The 21,887-nt window shown below is 36.0% G+C and overlaps 1 protein-coding gene across 1 annotated transcript in view; it reads left to right on the top strand.

The window, feature by feature from the left end:
- Positions 1–21,887, top strand: part of KHDRBS2 (KH RNA binding domain containing, signal transduction associated 2) — a 571,359-nt gene that overhangs the window by 367,775 nt on the left and 181,697 nt on the right. The window contains exons 5-6 of the mRNA XM_090280495.1: positions 3,148–3,275; positions 8,475–8,673. Of these exons, the coding sequence (XP_090136621.1) occupies positions 3,148–3,275; positions 8,475–8,673 (327 nt within the window). The remainder of the gene's footprint in view (positions 1–3,147; positions 3,276–8,474; positions 8,674–21,887) is intronic.

Here is a 21,887-nt window from a genome sequence, read left to right as displayed (position 1 = left end):
TTATAAATGCTTTATAAATTTTAGGTATTAACTCCTTATCAGGAATATCAGTAAATATGTTCTCCCATTCTGTGGGCTGTCTTTTTATTTTACTGATATTTTTCCTTTGCTATGCAAAACCTTTTTAGTTTGATGTAATCTCATTTGATTTTTTTTTCTTTTTTTTTCTTTTGTTTCCCTTGCCTGGGGAGATATATTCTATAAAATGTTGCTATAAGCAATGTCCAAGGGTTTGCTATCTATGTTTTATTCTAGGATTTTTATGATTTCACGTCTAACATTTAAGTCTTTAATCTATTTTTAATTTATTCTTGTGTATGGTGAAAGAAGGTGGTCTAGTTTCATTTTTTCTGCAAATATCTGTCCGTTTTTCCCAACACCATTTATTAAATAAACTGTCTTTAACAAATTGTATGTACTTGCTTCTGTCAAATATTAATTGACTATGAAAGTGTGGGTTTATTTCTGGGCTCCAGGCAGAGCAACAAAAAGGAAAAAGATCCTCTTTCTTATTACAAATAGGATGTGGGATAATTGTGGAATTTTTCATTTTGATAGTGGCTGGTCATTTCACTCAGAAGTAGCAATTTATCATATTTCCTGGTCTAATAAAATAATAGACATGTTTATTCTTTGGTTGTTGCTCACATGTGAAAATTCAGAGGTAGAAATTGAATAATATATGACTAGTTAGAAACTGTAATTTTCTACTGTATAGCTCTCCATCAGCCAACTGTGTTGAGCCCATTATTATTATAACCAGGTATTTAAGAGGATAAACATAAAAGAAACATGTTAAAAATAAGAAAATAAATGCTTTGGAATGACTGGTACTTTTTCTTGAATCAAGACAGTTTTGCTCATAAACCTGTGTATTAGAAATCCTTGTACCCTGGGTGTAACCCTGTCATTTTCTAGATAGAGGTGTACGGGTGAGTGTACACAGTTTTTATTTCATGTCACTATAACATGTATAAGTGGAGCTAAACTGGCATCATTTTTAAATTTTATTTTTCACTTACAGTGCATGTTCAGTATTATGTTGTATTAGATTCATATATATAGCATATAAAATGATATATTTTATAAAGTGTTCCCCCCATATTTCCAGTACCCACCTGGCACCATACATAGTAATCACAATATTCTTGATTATAATCCCTATGTTGCACTTTACATCCTCATGATGATTTTGTGAAAACCTCGTTAGACTTCTAAATCCCTTCGCCTTTTTCACCCAGTCCCCCGAACTCCTTCCCTCTGGCAATCAACAGTCTGTTCTCTGTGTCTATGAGTCTCTTTCAATTTTGTTTATTTTGTTCATTAGATTCCACATATAAGTAAAATCATATGTTATTTATCTTTCCCTGACTGATGTGTTTCACTTAGCATAATGCTCTCTAAGTTTATCTAAGCTGTTGTAAATGGTAATATTTCATTCTTTTTATGGTCAAGTAATATTCCACTGCATGTACCATGTACCACCACATTTTTACCCATTTATCTATTGATGGGCACCTGGGTTGCTTCTGTAGCTTAGCTATTGTAAATAACACTGCAATGAACATAAGGGTGCTTATGTTCTTTTGAAGTAGTGTTTTGAGTTTTTTCAGCTAAATACCCAGAAGTAAAATAGCTGGCTCATAAGGCACTTCCATTTTTAGGTTTTTTGAGGATCCTCCATACTGCTTTCCATGGTGGCTGCACCAGACTGCATTCCCACCAAAAGTGCACAGGGGTTCCTGTTTCTCCACATCCTCGCCAGCATTTGTTGTTTGTTGATTTGTTGATGATGGCCATTCTGACTGGTGTGAGGTGGTATCTCATTGTGGTTTTAATTTGTCTTTCTCTGATGATTAGTGACATTGAGCATCTTTTCATATGTCTATTGGCCATCTGTGTGTTTTCTTTGGAAAAGTGTCTATTCAGTTCCTCTGCTCATTTTTAAATTAAATTATTTGGGGGTTTGGGGATTTTTTTTTTTTTTTTTTTTTTTTTTTTTTTGGTGTTAAGTTGTACAAATTCTTTATAAACTTTGGGTATTAACCTTTTTACCAGATGTATTATGGCAAATTTCTTCTTTCATTGAGTAGGTTGTCTTTTTGTTTTATTGATGGTTTGTTTTGCTGTGCAAAAGCTTTTTAGTTTGATGTAGTCCCATTTGTTTACTTTTTCTTTTTATACTGGCATCATTTGATGAGGTCATAGACTTGAGTTTTGGTCCCTTGACTAATTTTCAAACATCATTTCTGTTAGCTTACCCTCTACAAATATTTTTTTGTCTCAACTCCTAAACCTCTCAACACTAGAAAATTTACCAGATTGATTTCTCTTAAATATATGTTTACTGAAAAAAAAAAAATTAATTAGATTGACTATTTGGCAAAAATCCTTGCAGGAAATTTGGTCCTGTCCAAAAAGTTCATGGAGACATTTATTCCATGTCAGAATATCCTTGATATGTGCTGACACATTAGCAGACCATGTATCATGAGATCCATTCCTCAACTTGTTGTCCTCCGAGCATTTCTCTAAGTGTAGAACTCTTCCCTGGTGCTCATGATTAATATAAATAATCTTCTGCAAGATTCAAACCTTAAACCATGTACCTAACCCCATGAGCCATTAGCAGCTGGGAAACCAAGGTAAGAAGGGTTATTATTTAAATTAGCCACATCAATTTGTGTGGTTGGATTGGTAGCTCCCATTTGTCTGAAACTGTCCTTTATTATTTGTACTTTTTTATTATTTTAACACATGCTCAATATCTACTTTGGGCCTTGGGATTGGCCCTTTTTGGTTTATGCATCAGGAGTTAGGTGAGTATCATGCAGTCATTCAAGTTGTTTTTCATTAATTCTCCTGTTAGCAATCATAACCTTAGTACATTCCAAGATATTGGTCTATATTGTTTTCTTCCCTTTTCTGACTAATGCATCAAGTGATATCCTTGATAAATAAAACAGCCTCAATTTCTCTACATAAAAATAAGAACTTAAAGTATATATACTTTTATATCATTTTAGATTTTTGTATATAAGACTCCAAAAAAATAAATGAAAATTTTCATTTCTTTCTGTGTTTGTTAAGCTCAAAGAACGCCCTGCCCCTTTATAACTCATCAGGTCACGTTTTTTTTCCTTCTAGGACTATAATGATGAAATTCGTCAGGAACAACTACGTGAATTATCTTACTTAAATGGCTCAGAAGACTCTGGTCGTGGCAGAGGTATTAGAGGCAGAGGGATCAGAATAGCCCCCACAACGCCTTCAAGGTACATTGGTTTTTACTTTAAGTAAATTAACAGCCAAGGAGGATGGCAATCTTTGCTGACTTGCTCTGTGGCATGATCACAGCAAGGAATAAACAACAACAACATCAGTGACAATGACCACCACCTCCCCAAAAAGCAGTAACAATAAATGCTTAAATAGCACATAAGAACTTCCAATAATTAACTCATCAAATCTTCCACACTAAAGTTAAGTGTTACATATGAGATAGAGAAAGAAGTAAGGAATTTGCCCAACATAACACAGATGGTTTGACTACAGAATTCATAGTTTGAGCTTTTAATCAGCTGTGTAAAGAGAAAGTTATACATTTTGTCTGTGCCTTAAGTGGCTCTTGAATTGTCATAGTCTTGCCAACTACATATAGAGATAGGTGATGATGGCTAAATAGGAAAGGAAGGAAAGAAGGAAGGAAGGAAGGAAGAAAGGGAGGAAGGAAGGTAGAGAGGAATTTAGATATATAGGTAGGTAATATAAATACCACCAGTACAGAAAGCCAGAGGCATACTTCTTGCTTGGCAGCTGATAAGGGTATTTAAAGTTTAGTTACATTTCACTCTGCAGTGTCTTTGGTCATCACGAGGATTTGTTTTTGTAGGACTCTGAGTTTGTCAAACTTTCTACAGAAAGCACTGGTTTGCAAATAAGTAAAGTAAAAAATACTCATAGCCTTCACACAGACATTGTAATCCTGTCATTCTCTCACCCTATTATAGTTGGCCTTCAAATCTCTGAAAGACATAGATCTAGAATATTACTTCATATATTGCATAAAAATCATCTTAAGAGATTCCAAGATATTTGCTGATTCAATTTATTTGCTAGTTATGCTCCAACTATTTTCAACCAGAACTATCAAAAGATCAGTATTTTAATATTAAATCATAATTTCTTCAAACAGTTTTGAAATTACTGGAAAAAAAGTTAACAATAATACATTTCCAAATAAAATATGGAGGCAAAAACTATCTAAAGGTAAAACATGAAAATTCTTGACATTACATTTGACTAAAGGAAAGACTTCTGAAAATGTTCTAGAGCTTATTTTTATATTTTTGTCTTTAAAAAAATGAAAACAGCTGTTTAATGCTATCCAGAAACACTTATTTATTGCCAAAAAAGTGTGACAAAGCTTTTTATGGACATACTTTTTATGGAATTAGCCCTTTATAAGACATTATATGGTGGTAACCTCATTATGATGGGTTGTGAAATAACATAGATATCTTAAAATTATATGGTTTAAATCATAAACATGTTGTTCTCATAGTTCAAACAAATGACAATTTATGCCTACAGAGGAGATAAGATTTTTTTTTCCTCTTCTGTATTCCTTGAAATCAGGACCACTTTCTAAAATAATATATTGACCTACTTTTGAGATTATAGTCTTTATATTAATAGATTTTATTTTGATATTAATATTGTTTAATGTAAAATTCTATTTGCCATATTTGAGTGAACCATATGAGATTTTTATTTCAGTAAAATTTTGTACTAAAATTTTAATCTCTAATGATTTAGTAAAGAATAGTGCATAGGGTCTAGGTTTTTAATTATCTTAAAAGAAAATTTTGACTGAAAGCCTTTTTAATATCTCATATATCTTGCAGATCTAATAGTACATACATAAAAAGAAAAGAAAATGCTGAAAATTAAAGCTTATTTTCAATGCTGTATTGATATTTTTAGTGTATAACACTAGCAAAAGTAAATGGAGCAGAACTCTGTTGTCTTCTTAATCAAACCAGATGAAGAAGTATATAGAATATATCTACAAATAAGAAGGAATAAGGATACAACTTCTCAAAACAGCAAATCATTATTGGTCAGAAAGCCTTGAAAAGTTAATGTTAATGTTAATTCGTACACATTTATAAAATTGTGACTTTTTAAGTTATTCAATTATACATATTCAAAAAGAACGGTACCTGGTACTATATGCTGAGTGAGAGTAAGCAGTGGAAAATAAAACATTAGGGGCAGATTCGAAAACTTTTGTTTACTATAAAGAGAATTAATACTTAGAACTAATGGTATTTATGAAATAGGGTAGTAATTGTATTTGTTTCTAAAAAAAGACTACTTAGTCATCACTGTGGGTGATAGAGAAAAGACAGAGAGACACTAGCTCATGGCAGGCAAGCCCATTATTCAAAAGAAGAATGAACATCATTTGAAATGTAGAGATATAGAACTAGATGAGAGATTAGCACATATAAGAATGATTGCCTAATTAGATGTTGGGAAAAAAAGAGGGCACAAGGCAAGGAAAACTGTGATGTCTAGCCTGGTTAGAGATTATTATATTAACTAAAGTTAGGTGAACATTCAAGTCAAGTGAAGACCATAGTTACTCCTATAATTAATTCTAGCTCTTTGGATGCACTAGCACGATCTTTGGCAGGTGTCTTATAATTTCTGTGCCTTAGTTGTTAACCTTTAAAATAGCTCAGAACTGTTACATGACAGGCTTATTGAGATTTTCAAATTAGATAGTGCACATAAACAGGGGTTTCCAAAAACGGTCTGCACATTGGAATCAGAGGACTTTCTGCTTCTAATTATTGTGATTTAATTGACCTGGGGTATGGTCTGTAATTTGGAATTTTTCAAAGGTTTTCAGGTAACTGTAATGTGCAGATAAGTTAAGGAACCTCTGATGTAAGGCCTATAATCCAGGATATGGTATGTGTTAGGAAGGAAACAGATAATAACCATCATTAGAGTTAAGGACTGCAGGGAGCACCACAAGTAAAAGAAGATAGAGGAGAGAAAATGGGGCACTCATATTCCAGGGGGCCTCAGGAATAGAGAAGCCAGCAAAGGAGGTAGAAGAATAAGAAAGAGGAGGGAGGAAATGTGGAGGAAAGCAGGGTCATGAAGGCCAAAGAAGGCAATTTCCAGACATAAGTCCACAGTGGTAAGTATGGAGATGCGGTGGAATGGGGACTGTAAACAAATCCAGTGGATATTGAAATCAGTAGGTTACTGGTTGAGCTCATTCAAGAACATTTCCAACAAATTGGAAAAAGCTATACCTAGATTACATTTCGTAATTTTGTTTTTTGATTATAGTTGGGATTCAATAATATTTTTGTATTAGTTTCAGGTGTGCAGCATAGAGGTTAGGCAATACTTTACAAAGTGTTCCCCCCAATATCACCTGGCCTCATACACAGTTGTTGCAATGTTATTGACTCTGTTCCTTGTGCTGTACTCTACATTCCCCATGACCCTTCTGTAACTACCAATTTACACTTCTTAAACCCTTCACCTTTTTTATTTGATTCAAGAATGAGGAGTTGAAGACTTAAAGGGGGAAAGATTTCAAGAAGTCCGAAAAATGAAGAAAAGGATACTGTAGTGTGGATTCAACCAGGACTGTATCCTAAATCAGGTGATATAAGTCGTGAGTTCAATTAGAGAAGAGAGAGATGGGATTAAGGGAAAAGATGTAATGAGTCAGATTCAGGAGACAGATTTGCCAAGGCTGTGTCTTAAAGACAGCTGATAAAGGAATCGAATGAGATGTTAGATATGATGCAAGGATCACAAAATTTTAAAACTGGAAGAATTTATTACAGGTTCAGAAATCTGATCTGACCCATCAAGAAAAAAAAAAAAAATATCCACCTCAAGCCCAGTGAATTATAGTACTTAACTGTGATTATTGAGTGGTTTACCCAGCACTTGTGAATGTAGTTTCAAGTAGGTGACATATAATTTACTAGCCACACATGAACACTTTTGAAAGTGCAAAAATGCTAAACTGAATAGGAGACCAGGGCAATGGTTGTAAATCCGAACAATTTTGGGCAAACCTGGAAATATGCTCACCTTTATTTATGAGGAAACAGATAGATAGGTGCTTGGCCCAGCGAAGGTAATAATAATGATGGTCTTTACATCCCTTTTTATGGATGTTTTTATATTACCATGATAATATAGAATATTGTATTTTATTATCATGGTAATGCAGAGTATTGCCTCTTCAGCTATGTTGTGCTTGAAGCAGGCACCTGGACTTCTGGGCCTTTTGTATTTCTCCTTCCCCCAGTCTGGGGGAGCCTCCTCTATACATTAGACTCACAATACATTCTCTGATAATTTCTCTATTCATCAACTCTGTAATCTATTTAAAACTTTAAAAAGCTTTACCAGCATTCTTGCTGTTCACTCGTAAAAGCTCATTTTCTGCAAGCAAGAAAGAGCCAGCTGACTGCTATTCACAGCAGAAAGCATAACCTACATTCCCATCTGTGAGTGCAGCCAAACAGTGTGATTGTTGACGTCCCAATGATCATTACTTTTCCCAAAGCTTTAGCGTTCCTGCTGAAAGCAGTGCTTTCTAGAGGCCAGCCTTTCAGACACAATAAAAAGTGAAATAACCACGCTTCTACCCAAAGACTTCAGACAAACACTCAACCTTTCCAAAGGCCTCGGAATACAATAAAAGTTGGCTGCATCCATTTGATCTTGGGGTTTTAGTACAAGTTACTTTTGTGTCAAGCACTGTAGTACAGAGTATTTAGTCTATGTTTTTCTTTTTTTTTTATTGCACACTCCTAATGTATTTCACTAACACCATAGTTACCAGAAAAAAATAAATTATATCAGGGATTCTACCTGTTCAGGGGATTGATGCATGATAATAAATGAATGACAATGAATTGTGGTTTCAAGTGACCTCAAGCTTAAGCTACTATAATAAACAGAATGATATCACCATGCTTAGAGGTTCACATTTTATTAACTATTAAAGAGCAGACAGATTGTTTTTGTTAATGATGACATTGCACATCACTGTCAATAACCTTCAGCATGGGGGAGACATTGACATTTAGCAGCTCAGTTTCATAGGCAGCACAGTGAGTCATATACTAGACAATGTTCTCAAGTGGGTCTTCTTGGTAACTTTGGAATAAAATGAGAATGGGTTTGTTTTATAGTTTTATAAAAAAAATATTCAAGTGTTTTACATGGTTTTCATAACTAAGTCATAATCAGTGTTTACAAAATTTATTATACTGTTGAGGTCAAAGTACTTCACACTGTAAATAATCTTAATTATTTGGTTGCTTCCCATTATATGGAGGCTGTAAGACGAGAGCTTTGCCTGTTTTGGCCCCTTCCTTTCGCCACTTGTTTCTCATCTGTACATGTCCTGTTTTTCCTAGGGGTCGTGGGGGCGCCATTCCTCCTCCCCCGCCACCTGGACGAGGTGTTCTCACTCCTCGAGGGACCACTGTGACCCGCGGAGCTCTTCCAGTGCCCCCTGTAGCAAGAGGTGTCCCTACCCCGCGAGCCCGGGGGGCACCCGCAGTGCCAGGATACAGGGCACCTCCTCCTCCAGCCCACGAGTCTTATGAAGAATATGTAAGTACCCTCGACAAATCGGTTGTTAGGAAGAGTTCAACTAATTGATAACAAGCTGGGCCTCGAAAACGTTTATATGCCGCACATAGAGTAGATGATGTTTGTTCCAGAAAACAAATGTCATTTGCAACAGAATTTAAACAGTGCTTTAAAATATTAGCATTTGAGAAACGCTTTCATTTTACAGGTGCTGTGATTGTTGTTAGTACCAGTTAAATAGCTTACATTTTAAGAGTCAAACTATCCTGAGGTTTTCTTATCTTTAGAAGACTCAATCAATTTCAAAATGTAAATAATTGTGGACATAATGTGAATCATATATTCAGAAGCTTCTTCTGGGATATGATAAAGGTTAGCATAAAACTCACTCAGAAATAATTTGACACATATAATGTGATTATGTTATAAACTTTGGTAATAATATATAAGCCATGTGACTGGTCTTTTATTTAAATATCCTTACTCTTTCACTCTGTGAAAGAAATGGGATTGGTAGTTCTGCAGACTTCAAAAAATATGAAATGAGCAGAAGAAACGCAGTGTCTATAACCAACCCCCCTCTCTTCCCACCCACTGTGTCATTTGCTATACGCCCTCGGACCTTTCATCTAGGTTGTTAGTATTCCACAGCTCACATTGTCATCTAATCCCTGTATGCATTTCCCCTACTCAGTTGTGAAAATCGTTAAAAAAGACAGTCCCCTGGTCACTCGTGTGACCATAGTAAGTCCATAGTAAGTCCACAGTAAATGTACAATGAATTGATGCAAGCCAGATCATTCTATGAAACAGATTCACTTTGCCGTTAACCTCTGAGTGTACTCATCTCCTAATGCATGTGTTTGTTCCATTCAACTACCCAGGGACATGCTGGTCTCTTAAGTGTCCTCTGGGAATGATCACTTATTAAATATAAACTCTTCAACTATACTTCTTGCCACCTGCTGGGCACTCAAAACATATACATTTTCTATGGACTGATTAATAACCAAATAAAACTTAATCCTACAATAAAGTGAACATGGTTGATATGAGTCCCTAAGAATATATTAAAGCTTAGAGTATATTAGTTTTTACAAATAATGTTACTGCTTAAATAAGAAACACTGACTAATATATGCAACAGTGAAGAAAAATTGTTAGAAATCCATTTCTACTAGAAGAAGGGAAATGTGTTCATCTAAAATATTTTTTATATAATATCAGGTCTCAATATTTAAAATTTTAGACAATATGGAAATTTTGAAATCAGAAGCAGAAAGCATATTCCCCCTGTAAATAAGCCCACAGTCCAGGAAACACAGAGCCTACTCTTGGTTCTGCTATCTCCCCACTGGGGTGTAGTATGTATGAAATATGTACTTGTTAAATGAACGAATTAAACATCCACAACAGGAATGATGGGATCGTTTTTAATTTCTGAGGCACCATTCTCACTTTATCATCTTTATATACATTGCCACTGTGGTATTTTTATCTTCCAAATTAAGGCTTAAACAGTTAGACCTTCATTTCAAAAATTAAAAGAGAGAAAAGCTGTCCAGGTAATAGTGGTCAACACTGTTATTAATGAAGTAATTTACAGAGCATATATAGGGCACCATGAAAGAGAACAAGATTGGCAAAACACTGGAGCCTTTCACATGCTTGTCAATCATAGTGAATAAACCACTGGAATACAAGGCAAATAAGAGTAAGCCACGAAAGCGTAAAGAGTTTGTAGAAATATGGATGGAAAAGGTTTTATTCTGAAAGGAGAAATCTAGGAGGAGGGTGGTTATTAAAGTAAATCAGAGAAAATATGTCAAGTCATGTCATCGGAATTTTCTTTATTTAGATTTTAAAGTGTCTAAACCCTTTCGTTCATTCACTCCGTCATTTCTGAGTGCCTGTCCCATTTCAGCCACTGTTCTGAAGGTTCTGGAGAGGTAGTTGTGAACAAAGACCAGATATCTGCTTCCACAAAGCTTACGTTTTAGTGGGAGGAGAAGGAAAACAAGCATATTAAAAATGAAGAAAGTAATGGCAGGTGGAGAAAAAGACTCTGGAGAGAGGCAGAGGGAGGCAGTTAGGGAAGGCCTGTCTGAAGTGGAGACTTCAGCAAATGCTTGCATGCTGTGAGGGGCTAGGCCAAGGGGCTACCTCTGTAAAGAGCGTCCCTGGTAAAGTAAACAGCAAACATAAATGCCCTGAAATAGAACCTGCTTGAAATTTCTAGGGATCAGCAAGGAGAGCGTTAAAGCTGGGGCGGATGCGTGGCGGGGAGGAAGTAGACAAGATCAAGGGGTGGGTGGCAGGCCAATTCCTGTTGCTTTTGGAAGAATTTAGGCAGGAAAGTGACGTGATCAGGTTTGTGTTTTTAAAGATTGATTCTTCCTGCATCCTGGAGAACAGAAAGAATCTGGGTAGGGCTGGGCACAGGAGTAGAAACAGGGTGATGGGTGAGCAACTCATTGCAGTATCTCCCACTGACAATGTGATGGCTCAGGGGTGGGGGATGAGAAGAGGTTAGAGTCTGAGAGCACTATGTAAATGCTCTGTTAGGTTCTGAGTATGTGTGAAAAAACGGAAGAGTGAGGGTAATTTTGTGAAGGATTTGTGAAGTGAAGGCTAAACGGAACCTTGGGCTGCACAGCTGAGTGAAACTGAGGTGTCATTTATTGAAATGAGAACTAGCACAGGGAATTGGAAAGTCCAGCCTGAGGACCTGTCGAAGGTGTTTGGCCTTCAGGAAATTCTGTTGTGTTGCTGGGGAGACCGAACCTGCCCTTGGAAACAGCAGCAGCATCCTGACTTGCATTCTAGCTGTGTTAGTTGCTGTGTGATTCATTTACAAACCCTCTGAAGTTGGATTTCCCTTCTGTATAATGGGGCTAATCACTTCAGCTCACAAGACTGCATTAATATTAGAAATAATATACATAGCACTTATAACATGAGTGTGCATAACTACCTAGAACATTATAGACATTCATAATAAAAAAGTAACTATTATTTAAAATTTTGTCATGTAAATATTCTTTAATTTCTACCTGGGATAAGCTATAGACCCATTAAAGTCCCATTTCCCTACCTTTGTGAATTAATTGGGCATTATTGATTGCAAATAGCAGAAGCAATTCTATCTTCTTTTAGTAATAAATAAGTTAGCAAATGAACAAACACACCTAGGGGGTATCATATCAATATAAGCTTATGCATGAAATTCAATAATAGGAATCCCATCACGACCAAAGAAAGCTCTGGATAGATTAACTAGAAAACTAGAAAACTATCAAGAATCTATACTCATATTTCATCTATTTTCTCTGCATATACATTCCCATTCCATTTTAATCTACAGCGGATGTTTGGTTCAGAATATGGTGAAATACGTCCACCCCAAGGCTCCCATGTTTACATGTCCAGTTCCCTTCACCTACCAATACTGACAGGCTGGCCATCTCTCAGTCCTAATCTAGATCCTCAGATGGAAGAATCTTATTCATTCAGGCTTGTCAGTTGTCTGACACTGGGTGAGTCAGCTATGACAATAGGGTGAAAGTTTCTGGAAATTAGGTCTGAAATCTACCATTCATCTGCCAACAGTGAAGAGGGTAGGGGCTCGATGAAGTTCACAGACTGTAAGCATGATTATTGGTGTCCTAACCCCAAGGCTAACACAGGGAGACACTCATTTTCAGAGGAGAACATATAAATTTGGCAGATATCCCAAAATAAATCTATGATGATATACTGTGGGTAACAGGAAAATATAAATATTTCTTTAAAAAACTATTTTTTGCTATATTTTTAAAAACCTGTCACATGCTATATTTTAATTATTTTTCTATAAACCATCCAATGAGTGTGGACAAAGTTTAATACATGGCTAGTAAGCCGCTTACAACAATCTTTGAAGTCTCAGTACCAAGCCCCGATTAACACTCAAGAGCCTCTACTCAGCTCTAATTTTAAACTATTGATTTCTCTGTAAAGGGTAAGAAAAACAAAGTTCAAGTATCTCAGTAACAAAATAATCGCACCATGCTGAGCTGGTGGTGAAAATCTCAAGCAGTTTTTAACTTTCAGATAAAATTTCTTAGAAAAGGTTCCCTCTATTATAAATGACACTACAAGCCAATTCACTCTTCAGACTTTTCTTTCTCCCCTGCTGAGTCTCAGCATTAAGTTTCTAACCATATAAAATGTATATAGGTGATCAAATCCACTCCTTCCAACTTGCATAACAAGAAACAGCTTACTGTAAGTGAGATTGCTGTTTAAAACCATCATTAATGTTAGCTGAGTCTAAGAAAATGTGAATTTGATTTCGTACACATCTAAGAAAATGTGAATTTTGATTTGGTATACATCCTAATCCAGACTTTAAATATTTTAAAGCTTCTTTTCATTGACCCTCTGCTAGGAAGAGTACATTTACATTTTACAGATCCATCATCATGATGGAAATAGATTTAGGAAACTGGAAAGTATATTTTAAAAAATACCCACACAACAAAATATGAAGCTGATTAGCTCTACAATGTTCAAAGAGAGTAAAGTAAAACTTAAACTTCTGAATACCTACTAGGTTCCATTCATTGTACATTCATTCACTTAGCTTCGTGGTAACATGAGCAACCAGTTATTGGTGAACTATTTTCATAGATGAGGAAACTGAAGCTTGGAATGGAGACTTGCATCCAGTTTTCAGTCTCCAAAGCTTCTGTGTCTTTGTCACATTAAAGTATTATTCTACATATTATGTATCTCACGAAGAACTGGCACACACATACATATCAAGATCATTTGTCCTTCATGCTCTCCGTCCAGATGATTGGTCCAGTGTTTAAATCCTCTTGCTGATATTTAGGACATTTCCCAGCCCCTACATGAACACCTCCAACTGTGGAGAACTCAATACCTCCGGAAACTAAGTGCTAGAAATATAAAAACTATGATTAAAGAAACACTGTCTGTACTCTCAAAAGCATGCCATCTAGTGGGAGAGACTAAGAGTAGTCTAGCAATTAACATATGAGTAAATGCTCTATAGGAGGGCTCTTATCTTTACCCTTTATTAGAAGTAATTTTTGGTATCTCCTCCCACTTACAAGACTAAACATCCTAAAGGCAGCAAGTGTTTCTTAAGTTTATTTTATCTCTGCAATTCTAAGTGGCTTGATAATAACAATTGAATTGAACCTACTTATGATATTATAAGGAAGACATTATATATATATATATGTGTGTGTATATATATATGTGTGTGTATTATATATATATATTCACACTCACAAATTATAAAAATATTAAATAAATGAAAGTACAATATAACATTTATTATTTGCCAAAGAGAGACTACAGGGTGGGGCCAAAGTAGGTTTACAGTTGTTCACATGGAAAATAATACAGTAAATAATGAACAATAATATTCAAATCAACTCTGTGTTTAACATACTTACAAACATATACCTACTACTTTTGCTCCACCAGTATGTCAGATACTAAAGGGAATTATCACTACGGCCATCAGTGTTTTAAAGAACTTCTAAGTGGGTAAAGAAAACAATAATAGCTGACCAAGATGGATAAGTATAACTTTGAGAAGTGGAGAAAAGAGTTATGAAGCTCCATGCAAAAAAAAAAAATAATAAGAAGAAGGAGGAGGAGGAGAGAGAAGGCAAGAACACATCTAAAGAATCTGGGAGGACTCTGGAGAAACAGAGTTCACTTCAGATAGCAGTAGAAATAATATGGAGTTACAAATGACCTCAAATGCTGACATTATAACTTCCCAACTGCAGTAAAAGGCCAACTGGAAGTCTTGAGCAGAGGATAGACTAAGACTTTAGGGACTTTAATAATTCTAACTTGTTTAGGGTGAATTGGGGAACAGAGGGAAGGAAGGAGATAAGATCTAGGGAATGAACAAGAACAAGGTTTACTGACATGAGGTGTGGGCTCTGAGCATAGGAATGGATTGACAATATCCAGGTGAAATATAACACTGACTATATAAACAACAGGGTTTGATAAGTGGATGTGGGAGGAAAATAAAAATCAATCAAGGCTTGTTCAAAGATGTTAGTATACAGGGTGGGGAGAGGGTGGGAAACAGAAGGGAGAGCTGTGTTGGGAAGGTGTGGGCAGTAAAGGATTTACCTTGAAGCAAAAAATTCTCCTCTCCAAGACTCTGGGAGGGGTCCCATCAGTGTGCTCACAGGATCTTGTCTTGTTGCAAAAGGGATTTTACCTCCCATCAGCTGACATCCTTTCCTGCCTCTCACACTTCCCATGGGGTCAGGTGGTGTTTGAATAGGCGTGGCTATTTGTGAGACTGTGCTAACTGAAGTTTATGTTGGAGACTCATTTAGTTTGCATTTAGTGGAATATTTTATTTGTATAAATTAGGTTTTTCTAACATTCTGTTATAGAAATGATTCCAGGAATACTCTTACTAGTATTCATGGATTGAGGTCAGACTGCAATTTGATTGCTAATTGTGACATTGTTGCAGGAACTGTGTGTTTAGTGATGAAGAAACAAATTTTGAATTGTATTGGGGCACATCTGTTCCATGCAAAACTCTTCCATATCATTCAGCTCAGCTATGAAAAAAAAAAAACTTAATGGAAGTTTACCTGATTTTGACAGTAGTCCTAATAGTCTTTAATATAACACGTAATAAGTTGTGAAAATGAAAACATTCAAAACTATCAAAAAAGAAGCAAACTTTTTCTATCAACCATGCTAGAGAACAAAACCCCTGACTTTTCTGTCTTTACTATAGAAAGTATTATAATTTTAGAAGGTGATCAAAAATAATGGTTCCAAAATATGGAAAAATAGCATACAGGTATATCAAGTCGTCGTCGGCAGCCGTCCGTCTCGAGAGACGATGGTGTAGCTTCTTAAGAGTCTATCTGCACCGCCGAGAATGGCTGTGCAGTCCGACTCGGGAGTGACATGGTATCTGTCTCCTCCCGTGTTGAATCGACATCATGCGATGACGCTGAAGCTACAGAGCCTGGGCAGGGTGATATGGAGGGTCTGCTGTTGCCCATGCAGCAGACCCCCCCTCTCTTCGCAGCTGAAGGGTCCAAGGGAAAGACGGAGTCGATACAGCTTGGGTTCAGGTGCGCCGCAGGAGTTGCCGGTGTTGACTACAACGTCAAACCGCCTTAGGGACTCCGGCTCCGGATTTTCTGTCGGGGTTTACTCCCTTAGCCTTTCCCCTGAAGAGGTATGCCGCAAGGCAGCGGAGGTTTTTTGGAGTCAGAGTTTTCCTTCTCTGATGTACCCTGACTGGAAGATCGAACCAGCGACACTTAGCTCGCAGGCCGACGCTCAATCCACTGAGCTAAACCAGCCAGGGCCAGGTATATCAAGTAGATAGTTGATAAAAATACTATATATTTTCTAGATTTTGTGAGGCTTATAGAATTTTCAGCTTTTCAAATTTTGTAATTAGCTATGATTGCCCTTCTCATTCTAAATATATATTCACTTCCATGCTTAATTTGTATTTATAATTTTGTAAACTTTTTCTTATAGAATGCCTAATGTTATAATCTTCAAGCCCCACAAATTATGGATCTGCCCCCATAGAGGAAAATAATGGCAACATTTATAGGGAAGTGTCTATGGAGGGCTGAAAGGGTGGGGTAGGGTATTGTTTAGAGAAAATATTGACTATGAACCTTAGTTTGTTTCTAATACGGAAAGTCTGTCCTGCTGTGCTTAGCTATAACCACATAGGTGTTGTTAATAAGTAAAAGTTGATGCTGTTTTTTTAACAGAGATTGGCAGGGAGAATTAACTGTTCAGGTAAAGGCACATAATCTCTGCAAGTGTCCATCAGACCACCATACCTTATGAACATAAACTGAGACCATCAATACTCGCTTCAATACTCTCATTGATTATATGCTGGTGTAGCATTAAAATAAAAGAACAATAACAAAAAACCCTCAGGTGCACAAAATCGTTTCTAGTTTCCACAGCCACAGATCCAATTTATTTTAAAATTACCTCATATTTTGTCTAATGATTAATACTCCGATATTAAAGAATTGTATGGGGGCACAACAAAACAAGAAGAAATGTGATTTCAATGCTACATGAGAAATGTTGACCAAATATAGTCAATAGTGTTAACCTACTTTATAAAATTAATTTTGACAAAGTTTTGTGAACCTTTTATTTTCCCATCAGTCTTAACTAAGCCTATTGGCATTCCAGCCCATCTTATCATCTAATTCAGACTGTGAGGCATCCTTCCAGTAACAATGAGAACACTAGAAAATTCACTGGTAAATCAATAGTCCTTAAGATTCCATAAATGAGTTCAGGCTGCCAACGTTCAATTTCATGTGTATGGAATGTCTTTTATTTTATTTTATTTTTATCAAGAGGGAAATAAGTATTAAATATAATTGAAATAAATTCTTATGCCATTTTTGTGGAAGGAAGATTACATGCCTGATCTGTGATGCATTTTGAGGGGAGCCATATGTGATGATTTTCTGTGTAATAGTCAAGAGCCTTCACCCAATGGGGGGAGATTTTTATGAGAGTTTCTAGATTGGATATTTATATTCCATTAAATATTCTTGTTTGAGTTTAATGCTCTACTCTCCTCTAAGGAGAGAGTAATTTACCAGAATGTATCCTAGGGTTTTGTGTTTTGAAATGTAACTGATATTTAAAATAACAAAAATATATGAGGTTCACAAAGTATTTTTTTTTGAAACTGTGAAATGGGCATAATACTACTGTGGTCCAAATCTCCATAGAAAGTTAGTGATATTTAAATGCTTTTAAAATATTAAATTATTTCCCCCAAAATACAAGATACTATCTTATAAAACTCTGTGCATTTTCTTCTGAAATTGAAGTTTAATTAAATCACCCTCCTTCTAGCCTCATGTCTTCAATTTTTAAGTGTTTTAGAACAGATGCAGATTCTTTTATTGGCCACAACACTCAGGATTGTAGCCAAACCTCTATCTTATAATTGCCACGATGACTAATGTCTTTTGTAACACTTACAGGGTGAAAATAGGTTTCCTCTCTGTAGCATTTGGAGACAAATGTTAGCTGATGGAAAATATTATATCATGAAGTACTTTAGAGTTTCCTCTGGGAGTGGCTGGTGGAAAATGCCATGATGCTTCTGCAGCATCTGCTCCAGATGCAGGGAGAAGGACAATGGCAAAAACACCAAAAATTGCCATCTCAGCCTTATGTTTTAAAATTATATTTTAGGCTATACTGTTTTCTATCTGTTGTTCATACACATGGCCTAAGGACTAATGATGAAAGTGTGTTGAGCCTTTATTTTTACAGGAATGTTCTTAAAAAGCTTTGTTGAGCACAAATGGATAGTTTCTCCATCCTTTTTTCTTCTGAGTGGACTATGATTTTAATGAATGTATTCCCACTAAAAAATTAAGACCCTGCACAGGGTGACAAATCACATGTAGAAAAGTATTATTCTACATGTTTTGCCAACACCACCCTTATAATTTTCCAGCAAAGGAAACTTAAATACGATTTCCCTAGCTAGTTAGATTGTCAATGGCTTTTGCAGATAGCAAATAGGAATTGTTAAGTAGGATTGAGTCTTTGTCTAGATTTTGGCCCTATTCCATTATGGATTCTTCATTCACTAGAAGATATAGTAGCTGCTAAATCTTTTCATTGGTCACAGATCTTTGTGGGATTTTTGTTTGTGTGTTTTTTGCTTTTTTTGTGTGATATCTTATAAGCCAAAAGCTTTTACTGGGGAGTCACAGTTAAAAATATTCTCTGCAATAGCTTTTCATAATCTCAATGTTCAAATTAAAACAATTTCTCCTCCTAATTGAGGATGGGAAACTGTACTTTCCCTTTATATGAAACCATATTATGAATCAATGTGGCAGAAGAGGAACACAGGTAGGACCCTCGTTTAACCCTTCGGCTTTATATATCTTAGAAGCAAAATAGAGAATATATTAGTAATAGGCTTTTAATTTCTTCACACTCCTTCACATATTTACATTCATTCTTCTGCAGAACCTCTGATGTGTGAACATCCACATGAAGTGAGTTGTTCTCTATTTCACACAGTCATGGATGCTAACAGAGTGGAGATCTGCAGATGCACCTGGTGTGAGTGCTGGGTAGAAGGTTTAGGATGCTGCAGGAGGACCAGTTTGTTTTTTCAGGTGGTCTTCTTTTTCTTCTTCATGCCTCTATGAATAGGCCCCAATTTTTTTTCTGTTCTTGATGTAAGAAAATATTTAACACAGCAAACTCACATGATATGAAATATGGAGATTGTATATCATAGTGAGAGAGATTTTGCTTTTACTGTTTGTGCTGTTCTTCCTTGGAGCTGCAGCACTAGCTGTAACTACTTGAAAATAAAAGCAAGCGCCCTTTGCTGTAATTTCAGCCCATGTAATTTCTGGTGGCCACTGATATTGCAATATTTTTTATTAAGTAATACATCTGGAATATGCCTTTGTAAAATAATAAATAGCCAGAATAGTAACTGGTACCCCCCACTCCCATGATCTATTCAGCTGGTCTGCACAGGAAGAGCACCAGTTACTGTTTGTGCTGTGTGATCACACCTCAGATCTGACCGGTTGGGGCCTGAGCCATTCTGGCTGTTAAATGCTGTACCACTTCCACACTGGTGAAATTCTAGTAGAAATACTGGATAACAGATTTTCACAAATAAATTAAATTATCTAAGCTTAGAGAATAGAAGGATTCCTTAGCCAAGCCATCGGGCAGTTGTCCAAGACAGATGGTCACACTGCACCAAAACTTTTGGTCACAGTTACAGCTGATGGCACTTGTGACTTCAGAATTCCCAGTACTCTGCCTGTTATGCTGAAATTCATCACAGTCTCTTTCCTGGTTTCGCAATGTGTCCCACATCTGTAGAGAGGGTTGCATATAATCTAACATATCTCACCTACTATGCTCCATCATTTATGTAGAGTCTCTTGAATACAAAACACCATCTTGCAGTTTTGGATGTTATAAAGGGCTTATCCAGTCCACTATTTTATTTTAATACTAAGGAAATTAAGGTTCAGAGAATGATGACTGAACTAAAGTCACACACCTGGTAATGCCACTCATGGGTTTTCTGACTTTTCCTACATGTTTTTAAAATGGATATTAAAAGGCAAGGGGTGGGGGGAAGCACAGATGCCCAAATATACTCACTCATGTGTTTTCCAAGTAACTCAACTAATCATCTGGCACCCATGTTGAAGTGAGTTTCAAGCTTTTCCAAAATTTACAAGGAGTAGATGAAAAGAATGATATGTGAAATGTTTGAACCCTCACACCAGCATGTTTTGGGACCCAAATTTCTCTTGTTATAGTGCCTTCTCTCATAAGAAGCCTGAATGCCTCATAGAAGATACACACATACATGCACACACACACACACTCATGTTCTTTATTTTTTTTGGTTACTGACACCCTCAAAGAAACAAATAATTGCCAAAAGCAACTACAAGCAGGGGTAATGTAACAAGCATAACAGGGAGATAGGGAAATGTTTCGGGAGGTATCACTGGGGATTTAGTAGGCAAAGGAGTACTTACTCATTAAGCAAGAACTGACACCTTCTATGTTTAAAACCAGGTTTTCAGCAAACATGTCTCCTGTGTTGTACATTCAAAATGTGAGTCAAAGCATTTTAAGCAACACATTGTATATCGAACAGAATTATACATATAAAGATCTAAATATAATAAAACAAAAATATGTTTTATTTCATATTTAATCTCATTTAAGATTCTCTTAAAATTTAGACAACAGAAAATGATAGTTTTTATTTGTAACTTAGGCAGCAGCTGTCATCCCAAAATAAATATACCAATACACTTTCCCCAAGAAAACAATCTCTATGAAAATTTCTTCCCAAACTAACAAGTTTCATCCAGCTATATCCCCCCTTTTTTCTATCCTAAGCTTCTTACAAAGCTATCATAACACCCCATTTTCAGCTTTCATATCCAAAACTTTCTTAAATTTGACTCTTCTATTGACCTATATGTTTGAGAGTTTCCAATTATTTGTGGGCCATTTTATTCAACCAGTATTTCTCTTCTTATTTCCATGCATATAAATCAGACGTTGACATTTCCTACATTAGGATTCCTCCTAATTTGTCTACTTCTGTTTAGTTGAATCTCAAAAATCTAAAAGTCATCTTTAGGTTTCTTCTTTGTTTTGTTTCAAATGCTAAATTCAGATTAGTTTTTCTAAAATTATAAATCTCTCCCCATTGATTAAGGATAAAATTCCAACTTCTTAATTGTATTACTTAATATTTTGAGAAGATGAAGATAAGTACTTTAGTTTTATGAGCTTACTTACAAGTTAATCGTGTTTCTTTTTTTAAGTATATTTTATTGATTATATTGTTACAGTAGTCCCAATTTTTTTCCCCTTTGCTCCCCTCTGCCCAGTTATCCCCTTCCCTCCTGCAATCCCACCCCCCTTAGTTCATGTCCATGGGTCATGCATATAAGTTCTTTGGCTTCACCCTTTCCTATATTATTCTTAACTTCCCTGCATCTATTTATACCAACCAATTATGCTTCTTAGTTCCTGCACCATTTCCCCCTTTCTCCCCCACCCCCTCTCAGCTGATAACCCTCCAAATGATCCCCATACCTATGATTCTGTTCCTATTCTGGTTTGCTTAGTTGGATTTTGTTTTTAGTTTTTAGATTCAGTTGTTGATAGCTGTGAGTTTGTTGTCATTTTAATGTTCATATTCTTGATCTTCTTTTTCTTAAGTAAGTCCCTTTTACATTTCATATAATAATAGCTTGGTGATGATGAGCTCCTTTAGCTTTACCTTGTCTGGGAAGCAATTTAGCTGCCCTTCCATTCTAAATGATAGCTTTGCTGGATAGAGTAATCTTGGTTGTAGGTCCTTGCTTTTCATCACAATGAATACTTCTTGCCAGTTCCTTCTTGTCTGCAAAGTTTCTTTTGAGAAATCAGCTGACAGTCTTATAGGCACTCCTTTGTAGGTAACTCTCTGCTTTTCTCATGCTGCCTTTAAGATTCTCTCTTTATCTTGAACCTTTGGCATTTTAATTATGATGTGTCTTGGTGTGGTCCTTTTTGGGTGTAGGTGTTTGGGACTCTCTGTGCTTCCTGGGCTTACATGTCTCTTTCCTTTGCCAAATTTGGGGAGTTTT

Source organism: Furipterus horrens, unplaced genomic scaffold (genome assembly GCF_987537825.1).
Source record: "Furipterus horrens unplaced genomic scaffold, mFurHor1.1.pri manual_scaffold_6, whole genome shotgun sequence".
Classification (NCBI taxonomy): Eukaryota; Metazoa; Chordata; class Mammalia; order Chiroptera; family Furipteridae; genus Furipterus; species Furipterus horrens.
Note: the sequence above shows the minus strand (reverse complement) of the source record. Positions and strands in the feature narration are given on the sequence as shown.